General features: G+C 41.9%; 1 protein-coding gene across 1 annotated transcript in view; it reads left to right on the top strand.

The window, feature by feature from the left end:
• Nucleotides 1–14,207, top strand: part of fbxl2 (F-box and leucine-rich repeat protein 2) — a 131,159-nt gene that overhangs the window by 12,267 nt on the left and 104,685 nt on the right. Inside the window, exon 2 of the mRNA XM_059645817.1 lies at nt 12,260–12,321. Coding sequence (XP_059501800.1) covers nt 12,260–12,321 — 62 coding nt within the window. The remainder of the gene's footprint in view (nt 1–12,259; nt 12,322–14,207) is intronic.

The following is a 14,207-nucleotide window of genomic DNA, read 5'->3' as shown; positions in this document are numbered from 1 at the left end:
AGCTATCTTCAGAGTACAGAATTCAGTCTTCTATCCGTGCTTGTATACTATCCCTGACACCTTGGGCTCTTAACTTATTGAGTAGCCTTATGTCTTAATGTTTGGTACCTTATCGAAAGCCTTTTGGAAGTCCAAGTTGGTCATATCTACTAATCTTCCCCTTATCTATCCTCTTGAAGACCTCTAGTAAATGCTCCCTTACTGACACTTGATCCATTTGCCTCATTTCATTTCTAAGATCCGAGTAGTGCAGTGCCTATATTCTCAAGGGATTGAAAACATAATATTTGTAGGACTGCTTCCTGTTCACACTCTAGGAAGTCTTGCCACTCTCTGTCCAGCATATTATTGTTGCATTTTATATTTGGACAAAAGAAAGTTCCCTGTTATAAATACTTTGATTCTTGCACCCTTCTGTAATGTTCTTACAAATTTGTTCTTCTGTATCTTTCCCACAAATTGGCCTGTAGATTGCACCAAGTAGTGTCATTGCACTTTTTTTGTTCCTTGGCTGTGGTCAAATAAATTTGTTCATGACTTCTCTGGAACATCCTTTCCTCCAATTCTTAATACTGCCATCCTTCCTCCATTACGTATAGAATTTACGAAAGATAGGAAAATGTATTTTGGAATATTTAATACCAACTCCTGTTCTTCTTTGAACCAGGTCTTTGAAGAGTCTGGCATCATATTTCCAAATGGAAGTCTGGATAATCAACTCACCATTCTTTCTTATCACAGTCTGCACATTTGGCTATATCTACATAATCTCTATTAGAGTGTGTTTATCATAGTTTTTGTTTAATTCATGTGAGGAATGTGGGCATTGCTAACTGCCCATTATTTATTGCCTGTCCCTAAATGCCTAATGAGAAGGTGGTGATGTGCTGCCTTTTTGAACTGCTGCATTGCACAGGCTGTAGTTTATTTCACAGTGCCTTGGGAGTGGAATTCCAGGATTTTGTCTCAGCGACAATGACGGAACAGCAATATATTTCCAAGTCGACATGTTGAGTGGCTTGGAGGGGAAGTTGCAGTTGGTGGTGTTCCCACATATCAGTAATCCTTGTCGTTCGAGATGGCAGTGACTGAGGGTTTAGCAGGTACTATCTAAAGGAGCCTTGTTGAATTTCTGCAGTGTATCTTGTAAATAGAACATACAGCTATTACTCAGTGCAAGCGGTGGAGAAAGTGGATGCTTGTGGATGTGGTACCAATCGAGCAGCTGCTTTGTACTGGATGGGGTGTTGAGCTTCTTGAGTGGTGTTGGGGCTGCAGTCATCCAGGCAAGTGGGGAGTCTTCCATCACACTCCTGACTTGTGCCTTGCAGATGGTGGGCAGACTTTGAGTTAGATGACTTACTTACTACAATATTACTCGCCTCTGACCTGCTCTTGTAGCTGCTGTTATGGTGAGTCCAGTTGAGTTTATGGTCGGTGGTGACCTTGGAATGTTGATAGTGGGGGATTCAGTGATGGTAACACCATTGAATGTCAAGGGACAGTGTTTAGATTGACCATCTCCAGAAAGAGACACTGTCTGGCATTTGTGTGGCACAAATGTTAGCTGGTGCTTTTCAGCCTAAGCCTTTGTCCAGGCCTTGTTGCTTTTGCACATCTGAGGAGTCAGGAGTGGGAATCATCTGGTAACGTCCCTGCTTTTGACCTTATGATTAGAGGGTCATTGAATCAGTTGAAGAGGGTTCTGTAGAGATGCCTTGGAGCTGTGATGACTGACCTTGAACAGCCACAAACCATCTTCCTATATGCCAGGTATGACTCCAGCTGGCAGACCGTTTGCATCCCCGATACCCAATGATTCCATTTTTGTAAGGGCATCATAGTTGCCTCACCTGTGGAATGCAGTACTTTTGTCCATGTTGGAACCAAGGCTTTTGAGGTCAGGAGCAAAGTGACTCTTATGGAACTCAAACTGGGTGTCTCTGAGCAGATTCTTGCTGTGCAGATACTGCTTGATATCACTGATGATTGAGAGTAGACTGATGGGACAGAGTTGGATGTATACTGCTTCTTGTGTACAGGACACCTGGATAATTTTCCACATTGTCAGGTAGATGCCAGTGTTGCAACGTAACTGGAACAGTTTGGCTAGGGAAGTGGCAGTTTCTGGAGCACAAGTCTTCAGTACTATTGCCAGAATGTTGTCAAGGCCCATAGCCTTTGCAGTATTTAGTGCCTCCAATCATTTCTTGATGTCACATGGAATGAATCTTAATGGCTGAAGACTGATATCTGTGATGCTGAAGACCACTGGAGGAGTGTGAAATGGATCACCCACTTGGTACTTCTGAAAATTGAGGGGAATGCGTCAGCCTTATCTTTTGCACTAAGGTGTTGGCCTCTTCTAACATTGGGAATATTTGTGGAAATTCCTCCTCCACTGAGTTATTTATTAGTCTACAACCATCCAAGACTGGATGTAGTGGGATTGCAGAGCTGAGATGTGATTTCTTGGTTATGGGATCACTTAACTCTTGCTGCCCATGCTGTTTGCAATGCACGAAGTTCTGTTTGGAAGGTTCACCAGGTGGTCACCTAATTTTTAAGCCTGCACGGTGCTGCTCCTGCCATGCCTTTCTCCACTCTGTTGAATCAGGGTTGATCCTGTGGCTTGATGGTAATGGTGGAGTGTCAGGCCCTGAGGTTGCAGTTTGTGCTGAAGTACAGTTCCATTGCTGTTAATGGCATGCAGCGCCTCGTGGATGTCCAGTAGTCTTGAGTTGTTAGATTTGTTCAAAGTCTGGCCCATTTAACACGGTGACAGCGCTGTACATCATTATGGAGAGTATTCTCGATGTGAAAGCAGACTTCTCCACAAGGTCTGTGTGGTGGTCATTTAGCAATGCTGTAATGGACAGAAGCATGACTGGTCAAATATGTTTTCCCTCACCATCTGTAAACGCAGTCTAGCAACTAACCAGCTCAATTAGTAGTGCCCCTGCTGAGCCACTTGATGGTGGAAATTGAAATTCCACCACTGAGAGCACATTTTGCGCCCTTGCCACTCAGTGCTTGCTCCAAATATTGTTCAATGTGGAGAAATACTGATTCATCATCTGAGGGAGGATGGTATATCGTAATCAGCGTGTGGTTCCCTTGCCCATGTTAACCCGAAACCACGAGACATCATGGAGTCCGGAATCAGCGTTGAGGACTCCTGAGGCCACTCCTTCCTGCCTGTATACCAGAGTGCTGCGGGTCTGTACTGCTAGCGGGGGACAGGGCGTATTCAGGGATGGAAATGGTGGTGTCTGGGACATTGTCTACCAGGCATGATTCTGTGAGTATGACTATTTCAGGTTATTCCTTGTCTAGTCTGTGAGACAGTTCTCTAAATTTTGGCACTAGCCCCCAGATATTAGTAAGAAAGACTTTGTAGGGTCAATAGGACTATTTCTGCCATTGTTGTTTCCTGTGCCTTGGTCAATGCTAGGTGGTCCATCTGATTTTACAACTTTGTTCAGACTTTGTAACAATTAATACAACAGAGTGGCTTGTTAGGCCATCTCAGTGAGCAGTTGAGAGTTGACCATATTACTGTGGTTCTGAAGTCACATGTAGACCAGACCAAGTGGGGATGTCAGATTTCCTTTACTGAAGGATGTTATTGAGCCAGATTGTTGAAAGAAAGAAACTGCTTGTGACTTTCAGTAGATTCTTAATTTCAGACTTTTGTTCTATTGAATTCAGATTCCACCATCTGCAGTAGCATGATTTGAACCCAGGTCCCCTGATGATGAGCTGAATCTTTAGATTAATAATTTAACGCGAATAACATGAGGCCCTGCCTCCTCATGAAATGTCACATGAAATGTACAACTGAGAAGCAATTTGAATACGGAAGATTCAGAGGGAAGGTGAAAAAACAGGTCAGAGAAGCCAAGAGATTGAAATTGATATGAAAGGAGATTGGCAGCTAACATAAAAGGGAATCCCAGAGTCTTTAATTTTTTTTATTTATATGCCTATAAAGGTGGAGTGGAAGTGGCTAGGGAACAAAAAGGCTTCTTTTTGTTGATTCAGAGGGCATACCTAAGGTATTGAATAAATACCTTTCATCTGACTTCAAAGAGGTAGATGTTAACCATGCTGTGGTTACAGGAGGCAGCCCTGTCACCGGAAAGGTTCAAAGTGGATAAGGAGGAAGTATTGGATAGACTGTTAGGAATTCGAGTTGACAAATAAATGGGACTGGATGAGATGCATTCAAGGATATTGAATAAAGTGAGACAGGAAATTGAAGGAACATTGGCGGTAACTTTTTAGTCTTCCCTAGACTCGGGAAAGATGCCAGGGGACTGGAAAATTGTGAACATCATGCCCTTATTCAATAAAGGTTGTTGAGAAATCATAGACCAGTCAGTTTAACCTCAGTGTGGGGAAGCTTCTAGAAGCAATTATTTGGGATAGAATCCTTTTTTAGATGCAAAAAGTGTGTTGCTGAGGAAATACCAGCGTGGACTTAAGGGGAAAACATATTTTCCCCACTTGCAGAAACTTTGTTTTGAAGAGTTATCAGAAAGGGCCAGTGATGGCAATGCTGCTCATGTAAAACATGTGGACTTAGTGTTTGATACAGTACCATATGACAGACTTGAAATTATAACTTGAATAAAAAGGGCAGTAACAACAATTGTACTAAATTGGCTGACTATTAAAATATCCACTACACACATTCAAGCATGAGGAAAGTCTCTGGTTCCCAAAGGTCAATGTCGGGATGGGTACTTTTCCCCCATATAAATGATCTTGATCTTGGGTATGCAGGAACAATTGCAATGTATGCAAATAAGACTAAACCTGTAAGTATTGTAAACTGTGAGGAGGACAATGCAGAACTTCAAAAAAACAGGCAAGTTGGTGGAATGTGCGAATAGGTGCTGGTTAAGTTCAATTCAGAGAATCGTGAGGTGTTACCATTTTGCTAAGAAGAACATGGACAGACAATGTAAAAGACATAATTCTAAAGGGGGTGCAAGAGCAGAGAGATCTGGATAGATCTGTGCACATATCGGTGAAGGTAGTAGGAGAGAACAGCCTTGGTGACTGCTTTGTAGAACATCTTTGCTCTGTCATAGGAATGATGTTGACATTCCAGTTGGTTGCCATTTTAATAAAACATCTTGCTCTCACGCTAACATTTCTGTACTGGGCCTGCTGCAATGTTCCTACAAAGCACAACAGAAACTTGAGGAACAATGCCACATTTTCAACTCGGATGTTTAAAACTCTTGGGCTCTCAATATTGAATTCAGCAACTTCAGAACCTGATAGCATTATGTCTGTAATCCATTTTTCTTTTGCTGCTCCCAGCCTTGTTTATTTCTTGTTTTACTTTGCTCTTAGAGGACCTATTCTGCCATTTCCCACCCTAATTTATATATATTTTTTTCTCTTTTTTCCACAAATAACAACATCTTTGTCTTTTGAACTGGGCCTCCGCCTTTGCCTAAAATATAAAAATGGACTGTCAACACATTTTCAGTTCTGATGAAGAGTCAGACTGGACTCAATGTTAATTCTCGCTCTCGCGCCCGCTCTTGCTGTGTCTCTCTTCCCTGCCACCCCCACTGCAGATGCTGCTACACCTTAATTTCTGCAGCAGTTCCTGTTCTTTTTTGTTTCAGATTTCATACATTTATAGTTCTTTGTTTTATTGTTATGTGAGTGAATTAAACACATCTTCCAGGTATGCTGCCTTAAGGAAATTCAGTTCCTGTCTTTGACAGGATTTTCGTTTTTAATTTTCATCTTGTTCTTTGTCATGACTTTTTGATTTTGTTCTTTGTATTTGATGAAGTATTTGCCAAAACTCATTCCACAGCCACATAATCATAAAGATATACAACATGGAAACAGACCCTTCGGTCCATGTCGACCAGATATCCTACATAAATCTAGATCCGTTTGCCAGCATGTGGCCCAAATCCATCTAAACCCCTCTTTACTCATATGGACATCCAGATGGGTTTTAGATGTTGTAATCATACCACCCTCCACCACATTCTCTGGCAGCTCATTCCATATAGACACCACGGTCTGTGTGAAAACATAGCCCTTCAGGTCTCTTTCCCGTCTCATCTTAAAGCTGTGCCCTCCAGTTGTGGATTCGCCCAGCCCAGGAAAAAGACCTTGCTTATTTACCCACCCATGCCCTTCATGATTTTATAAACGTCTAAAGATCACACCTCAGTCCCCAGTGCTCTAGGGGAACATAGCCCCAGCCTATCTGGCCTCTTCCTATAGCTCAAACCCTGCAATTCTGGCAACATGCCCAAATCTTTTCTGAGCTCTTCTAGTTTCACAACATCCTCCCTATAGGAGGGAGACCAGAATTGCATGCAGTATCCCAAAATGGTCAAACCAATGTCCTGTACAGCTGCAACATGACCTCCCAACTCCCATACTCAATGCACTGACCAATGAAGGTAAGCGTACCAAATGCCTTCACTATCCTACCCACCGACCCCCACAGCTACCTAGAATAGACTCCCTCCCATCCATCTTCCTGCAAAAATGCCATCCCCTATTTCCAATTCCTTCACCTCCACTGCATCGGCTCCCAGGATGAGGCATTCCGTTCCTGAACATCTCAGATATCCTCGTTTCTCAAGTACCGCAACCACACTGCGCCCCCACCCCAACCCGCAACCCTCAGTGGTCAAAAATGCCCTCGACTGTGTCTCCCGCAACGCATCCCTCATACTCCATCCCCACATTAACAGAATCCCCTTCGTCCTCTCATACCACCCCACCAAGCTCCTGATCCAACGCGTCATCCTCCAACACTTCCATCATCTGCAATCCAACCCCACCACCCAAGACATTTTTCCCTCCCCACCCTTACCTGCTGTCTGGAGGGACCACTCTCCGAGATTCCCTTGTCCGCTCCACACTCCCCTCCAGCCCCACCTTACCCGGCACTTTTTCCTGCAACCGGAGGAAGTGCTATGCCTCCCCCCCTCACCCCCATCCCAGGCCCCAAGAAGACTTTCCACATCAAGCAGATGTTCACCTGCACATCTGCTAATGTGGTATAATGCGTCCGCTGTTCCCGTTGTGGCCTCCTCCACGTCGGGGAAACCAAGCGGAGGCTTGGGGACCACTTTGCAGAACACCTACGCTCAGTTCGCACTAAATAACTGTACCTCCCAGTAGCGGACCATTTCAACTCTCCCTCCCATTCTGCAGATCACATGCCCATCCTGGGCCTCCTGCAGTGCCACAACAATGCTACCCGAAGGTTGCAGGAACAGCACCTCATATTTCGCTTTGATACCATTTGGGCTGCAGGGTTCCCATGTGGACTTTACAAGCTTCAAAATCTCTTCCCCCCCCCCCCCGCCCCCCACTGCATCCCAAAACCAGCCCAGCTTGTCCTCACCTCCCTAACTCTGTCCTTCCTCCCACCTCAAGCCCCAACCCCATCTCCTGTCTACTAGCCTCATCCTGCCCCCTTGACCTGTCCATCCTCCCTGGACTGACCTATCCCCTCCCTACCTCCCCACCTACGCTCACCTTCACTGGCTCCATCCTTCCCTCTTTGACCGGTCTGTCTCCTCTCCACTTATCTTCTCTATCCATCTTCCAACCGCCACCCCCTCTCTTCCTAATTATTTCAGATCCCCCTTCCCTTCCCCCATTTCTGAAGAAGGGTCTCGGCCTGAAATGTCAGCCTTCCTGCTCCTCTGCTGCTTGGCCTGCTTGTTATCTCAGATTCTCCAGCATCTGCAGTTCCTACTGTACCTGTGTATCTACATTTGCCTCTATCTCATTTCCTCGGGCACTGTCTGCAGCTCAGACTCGCCCCATGTGGTTTCCAACTGAAGTTTCATCTTTTGTATTTCAAATTCACTCAGGATTACAAGTATCTCCATGATGTACAACACTCCTCAAATAGCTGTTCTCACTGCATGCTGAGAACCCCCCACAGTGCCATGTGTTGCCATTTTGAACGTCTGACAATTCTTCAGCCACTTGTTCAATTGAACAATCCTCATTCTTATGATCACCAACATTTGGTACTGGGAGTCATCCTAATGTTGCTGCTCTTGAATTCCTTTTTAATTTCCTCCCTAACTCCCTCAAATCTGCTTTCCAGACCTCCTGTGTCTTTTTTTAAAAAAAAACCTTTAAAGCGTATTGATGATCTTCACTGGTTATATCAAAATAGATGGCAGTGAGGTGAAGAAAGCCTTTTCTATCAGGGAGAGGTTAGGGGAAAAAGCCCTGAGCCTGTGGGGATTGAAGACAGACAAGCCCCCAGGTAAGTTCGCAGGGGTTAGGGGTAACTTATTAGTTTGGATGGATGATTGGCTAATCAACAAAAAGAGTCAGGGTAAATGGGTCTTTTTCTGGTTGGCAGCATGTAACGAGTGGCATGCCACAGGATATGATGTTTGGGCCCCAACGATCTATAATCTGTATGAATGGCTTGGATGTAGAGAAAGAAAGTACTGTAGCTAACTTCTCAGGTGACACTGAAGGACGTGGGAAAGTAAGTTGCAATAAAAGGGCAGCACAGTTGCTCAGTGGTTAGCACTGCTGCCTCACAGCACCAGGACCCTTGGCTCGATTCCAGCCTCAGGTGACAGTCTGTGTGGAGTTTGCATATTCTCCCCGTGTCTGCGTGGGTTTCCTCCAGGTGCTCTGGTTTCCTCCCACAGCCCAACGATGGGCAGGTTAGGTGGATTGGCCATGCTAAAATGCTCGTAGTGTTCAGGGACGTGTAGATTAAGCGGGTGAGAGGGAAATGGGTCTGGGTGGGATGCTCCGAGTGCCGGTGTCGACTTGTTGGGCCAAAGGTCCTGTTTCCACCCTGTCAGGATTCTATCATTCCATAAGAAATTTACAAGTGGATATGGATAAGTCAGGTGAATAGGTCAAAATTTGGCAGATGAATTTTAACATAGATAAGCGTGAGGTTATCTGTTTTGGTTAGAGGAATGAAAGGCAACTTATTATCTCCATGGAGAGAACCTTAAGAGTGCTTCATAGCAGAGAGATCTGGACATTCTCAGGTGTGAATTGTCAAAAACTGGTATGCAGGTACAACCGGTAATGAGGAAGGTAAATAGAATTTTGACATTTATTGTTAAAGAAATAGAGTATAAAAGTTGGGAAGTGTTGCTATAATTGTCCCAGGCATTAGTGAGATCCCATCTTGAGTACTGCAAATAGTTTTGATTCCCTTACTTGAGGAGGGATGTAGTTGTAGTGGGGGCAGGTATCAGGAGGTACGGTAGATTGATTCCAGACATGAGGGTATGTGTTGTGAAGAACAATTGAACAGTTTAGGTCTACTGTATGGAGTTTAGAAGAATGAGAGGCGATCTAATTGAGGTATATAAAATGCTAAAGGGGATTGACTAAGTCGGTATAGAGACCTTGATTTCTTGAGGGGCAAGCTAGAACAAGAGTTCATAGTTTTAGGATGAGGCTTAGCAGATTTAAAACAAATGAGAAGTTGCTTCTTTCAAAAGGTTGTGAAATTGTGGAATTCACTGCCCCAGAGTGCAGTGGATGCTGGGGCATTAAGTAAATTTAAGGAGGCATTAGACAAATTTTTCATTAGTAATGGGTTGGAAGAATATGGAGCGCCGAAAGGAAAGTGGATCTGAGGCCAAGATTAGCCATTGTATCAAATGGCAGTGCAGGCTTGGAGCTGAATTGCCTGTTGCTCCTCATTCTTACGTTCTTGTGTAACATTCAATTTCAGGGTGATAAACTTAGGATTGACTCTTTTTATATATAAGGGCTGTCTTATGAGGAAAGATTGATCAATTTGAGCATATGCTTACTGGAGTTTAGACAAGAGGCGATCCCTTCGAAACATCGATTTGATAAGGGGGCCTGACATGGTGGATGCTGTAAGAATGTTTACTGTGGAATCTAGAACTAGCGTGTTTCAAAATATGCAGTCGCCTGTTTTCGATGGAGATGATGAGAAGTTTTGCCTCTTAGAAGATCATGCAAATTGTCTGTCCCGGCGAACAATAGAGGCTGGTTCATTCGTGATAGTTAAGGCAGTGTAGAATTCCTGATCTGCATGAGAGTTGATGGTTATGTGGCTACAATTATCAGCTCTGATCTTAGTGTGTGACCTATGATTTCCAGTAGATATCAGACTTCTTTTCAATTCATATAACCGGTGCAGCCCAAAATAAGTAGTGACTGCCGCTGTATTCCATTGATCCATATCCTTTCATTGTCCAGAGGACATCATTTGCAATTAAGTAATCTTAGACTTTTGGGGATTTAAACAATAGGTCATCTTTATTCTTTTAAAAAGAAGTTCTGGAAGCCCCCAATGATTGATATGACGTTAATAGAATTTACTGGAGCACTTCCCCCTTTCCAGAGACACTCTGATCTGCTGAGTGATTCCAGCAATTTCGAACTTTTATTTTAGGTTTCCAGCATCTGCGCTATGTGCGTTTTTCTTTCAGACAAAGTCACCTTTATGCAAATAGTTGTACAGGTCTGAATAACTGAAAAGGTTCTTTGAATATTTTTGAAAGCTCTATTCTCTTCCAAGTTTATCAGCACATAGAACGAATGATCAGTGCAATCGTGTTTTGCTATATGACATGTCATATTCTAAGCATACAAATTTCAAATAAACCAAAGCCAATGTTTCACTATTGAAGTGATGGGTGAAGGGCATAGGTAGTCATGGTGTGATGCATTGTGAGGGGTGGGGGGGGGAGGTGTGGATGATGGTGGTGGTAGTGAGATTTTAGGCAGACTCATTATCTGAAATATCCAAGCCATTGAAGTTTCATTGCAGTAGTCTGTGTTATAAAGTATTAATAATACAATAGTTAAGCAAATACTTAATGCTTTGGGATACAATATGAGCATCCTCCAGCTTTGTCTAATCTGAACTGAATAATATCCTTTGGGGAGGCCTACTGGTGACTTTTATAATGCAAGCTGTTTCCAGTATTTTAAATTTTGGTTCTTTTTCATGTATAAAGGCAATTTCAGAGCTTTTTGCATGAAGTGGGAATATAGGAATGTTTTTAGGAACAATATGAAGGCTTTGGAGAGGGGACTGTTTACCTAAAATGGTATCTGAAATGAGGCATTACAGTTGTGTGGATAAAAGACTGGACAAGCTAGAAGCAGAGAAGATTGAGGATATTTCACAGAAATATTTTAAATTATCAAAGGTTTAAGTGGAATATGTAAAGATTAGCTTTATAATGAGTAAAAGATTGATAACGAGAGGACACAGATTTGTGATAAAAGAATCAAAAGTGGTATTATGAGAAACTTCTGTGTGCAGCTAATCATAGAGATCTATAACACAGTAAAAGGGCCTTCAGTCCATCTTGTCTGTGCCACTGAAAAAATGAAAAATTCTAAACCCATTTTCCAGCACTTGGCCCTTGGCCTTTTGTGTGCCTAGGCATCACAAGTGCGCAACAAAATACTACTAAAATTTTGAAGATTTCTGTCTCTACCATTGTTCACAGGCAATGAGTTCCAGATTCCCACTACTTGGTGAAAATATTTTTTCTTGCGTCTCTATAAACCTTCTGCCCCTTAGTTTAATTCTACGTCTACATTTGTTTAGGATTTGAATGCACTGACTGGCAGGGTGCTGGTATAGATTCACTGGGAACCTTGAAAAGGAATTTGGTAAATATTTGAAAGAGAAGTGGCAGGGGAGTCTTACAAACTGATTACTCTTTGAAAGAACTGATACAGACTCTAAGCCAAGCGGTCCCCTTCTGTGTTCTTCCATTCTGATCCATCTGAGAAAACCTCAACAAGAATTCTTACCAATTATTGGATTGTTTAAGAATTGGGATCTGAATATGTTATGAATCCTTGAGAACTGCTTAAGCTTTATATTTGACATCGTATATCTTGCAAAGTATGTTTTGGATTTGTGTAAACCTATTGCTTGATCATTTTAGTTGCAGTTTTGGCCTAAATGATAGTCTAATGGTGTGATGTTTTTCCACCTAAAGAAAAAGTTAATTATTCATATTTTTGTGACCAGTGTAAGATTTGGTACTGTGTAAAATTGATATTCCCACACCCCCCACACAGGGCTGTTCTCCCCCTAAAGTACAGATACAGTAGAAATGTTAAATAGTTTTATCATAAACTCTTAAGTATGAAAATGGTTTATAAACAGATTAAGGTTTCAGGTTTAAGATTTTGTGGATAATTTGGATATTGTAATATTAAATGTTCGTTTTCTTAACATTGTATTTTGGTTTAGGTTTTCTCAAGCAATGATGAATCGCTAATAAATAAAAAGTTACCCAAAGAACTTCTGTTAAGGTATGATTGTGCTTTCATCTTAGTCATTTATTTTCTATTTATTACATTGTCAGGTGCCTAAATAACAATACAATTATGCCTCATTCTGTTGCCATTATTAATATCAACCTGTATGAGCAATGTGAAATTTTAAATAGAAGTTGTAGCATTTTGCTGTTTAAGTTTTTTGAAAATTTTTTTTATCTGAAATGTAATTTGGGATTTATCTCCTCAATCAGGTTATATGAAACTTCAAAAAGCGGTATTAAATTGTGCCATTTTTGAAGTTATATGCTGAGCTCTGTCTAACATGTGACGGACAAAAGTGAGATGCTGATTATTTTAAATTTACTTGATGTTCTCCAGTCTTTATTCCCCCTAAATACAGTAACAACTGCCTCTGCTATATATATAAGGCAGTAGTAGTCGAAACATACAGGATTCTTAAGGGGCTTGACAGGGTAAATGCTAAGGTGTTTTCCCTTATGGGAGAATCTAGGATCAGAGAGCATAGTCTGAGAATAAAGAAACACCAATTTAAGACTGATCTGAGGAGGAATTTCCTCTCTTTTGAGAGTTGTGTGTCTTTTGGAACTCCTTGCCACAGAGCACACAGTTAATACTTAGAGCTGAGACTGATTTTTGATCAGGTACGGTTATCGAGAGTTGCAGGAAATGGATGCAAGAAGTTGGATCGGTCCTGAAGCTATTGAATTGCGGAGCAGTTTCGAAGGGCCCAATGGCCTACTGCTATTCCTATACCTTTATCGTCTTTCCTAAGTAACTAGATCAAGATTTCATGTTTAAAACAGAACAATTATCTAATTGCATCATTGAAGCTTGACAGGTAAGGGTCTAGGCCTGCCCGAAACGTCAGCTTTTGTGTTCCTGAGATGCTGCTTGGCCTGCTGTGTTCATCCAGCTTCACACTTTGTCATCTTGGATTCTCCAGCATCTGCAGTTCCCATTATCTCTGATACAAGGTTAAAAAAGTTTTGTAACTAGTGCAACAACTGGTGCTAAGTCAGTTCTGTAAAACTGATACTCCCATTCATTACACAAAGGGTTGCCTCCCCTGAAGCACAGATAAAGCAGAAGTGTTAAATACACATATCATAACTTTTTTAACAATAAAAAGTGCTTTAACTAATCAGATTAATTTTTCAGATTAGGAATTTCAAATGTGCTGAACCAAAAAAACAACATTTTCTAGGAATCTTGAAAGCAGTATAATTACCAACCTTCACGGTAGTACCTGATGCCTGAAAACTTATCTGTTGGCAATATACCTTCTTGGAATCAATTTATATTGGGTCTCTGCATGTTTTAAAGGAGGGCTGGATGTCCTGATGAGAGTTTATGGAGTGTGGATATCACTGACAGGTTTATTGCCTTATCATCAACTTCTTCCAGATTTGGATATATTGAAATTAGAAGGCATAGTGAAATATTTCCAGGCTAGGGTGGTGTTATAATCCCAAATGATGTTACTAGACCAGTCAGATCCCAGACTGAAATATAGCTGAATAGATCATATATTACGTTTTGTTTTGGTTTTAATTGGACAGTGTTACAAACTTATTGCGCAAAATAAATCAAATAAACCCCACTATTCATGCATAACAGAAGTGTACAGCTTTTGAAATAGATGGTTAAATACAATTCCATTAATCACTAATCCAAAATAAAATGAGGAAGGAGAAATTGGATTACATGGAGTTTGGGAGAGGCCTGTCCACATGTTTGAGATGTTGGTTGGTCTAGAAGAGTTTTTTTTGTGTGTGTGTGCACAGAACTTGGAAGATTGGCCTTTTTTATCATGTTTCTCGAGGGCTGGTTGATAGCAGTTGAAACAACAGTGGGGAACAGGTTCCGAAATCCTTTACTTCCATAAGGCTGAATCTAAG

The sequence above is a fragment of the Stegostoma tigrinum genome, chromosome 5 (assembly GCF_030684315.1).
Source record: "Stegostoma tigrinum isolate sSteTig4 chromosome 5, sSteTig4.hap1, whole genome shotgun sequence".
Classification (NCBI taxonomy): Eukaryota; Metazoa; Chordata; class Chondrichthyes; order Orectolobiformes; family Stegostomatidae; genus Stegostoma; species Stegostoma tigrinum.
Note: the sequence above shows the minus strand (reverse complement) of the source record. Positions and strands in the feature narration are given on the sequence as shown.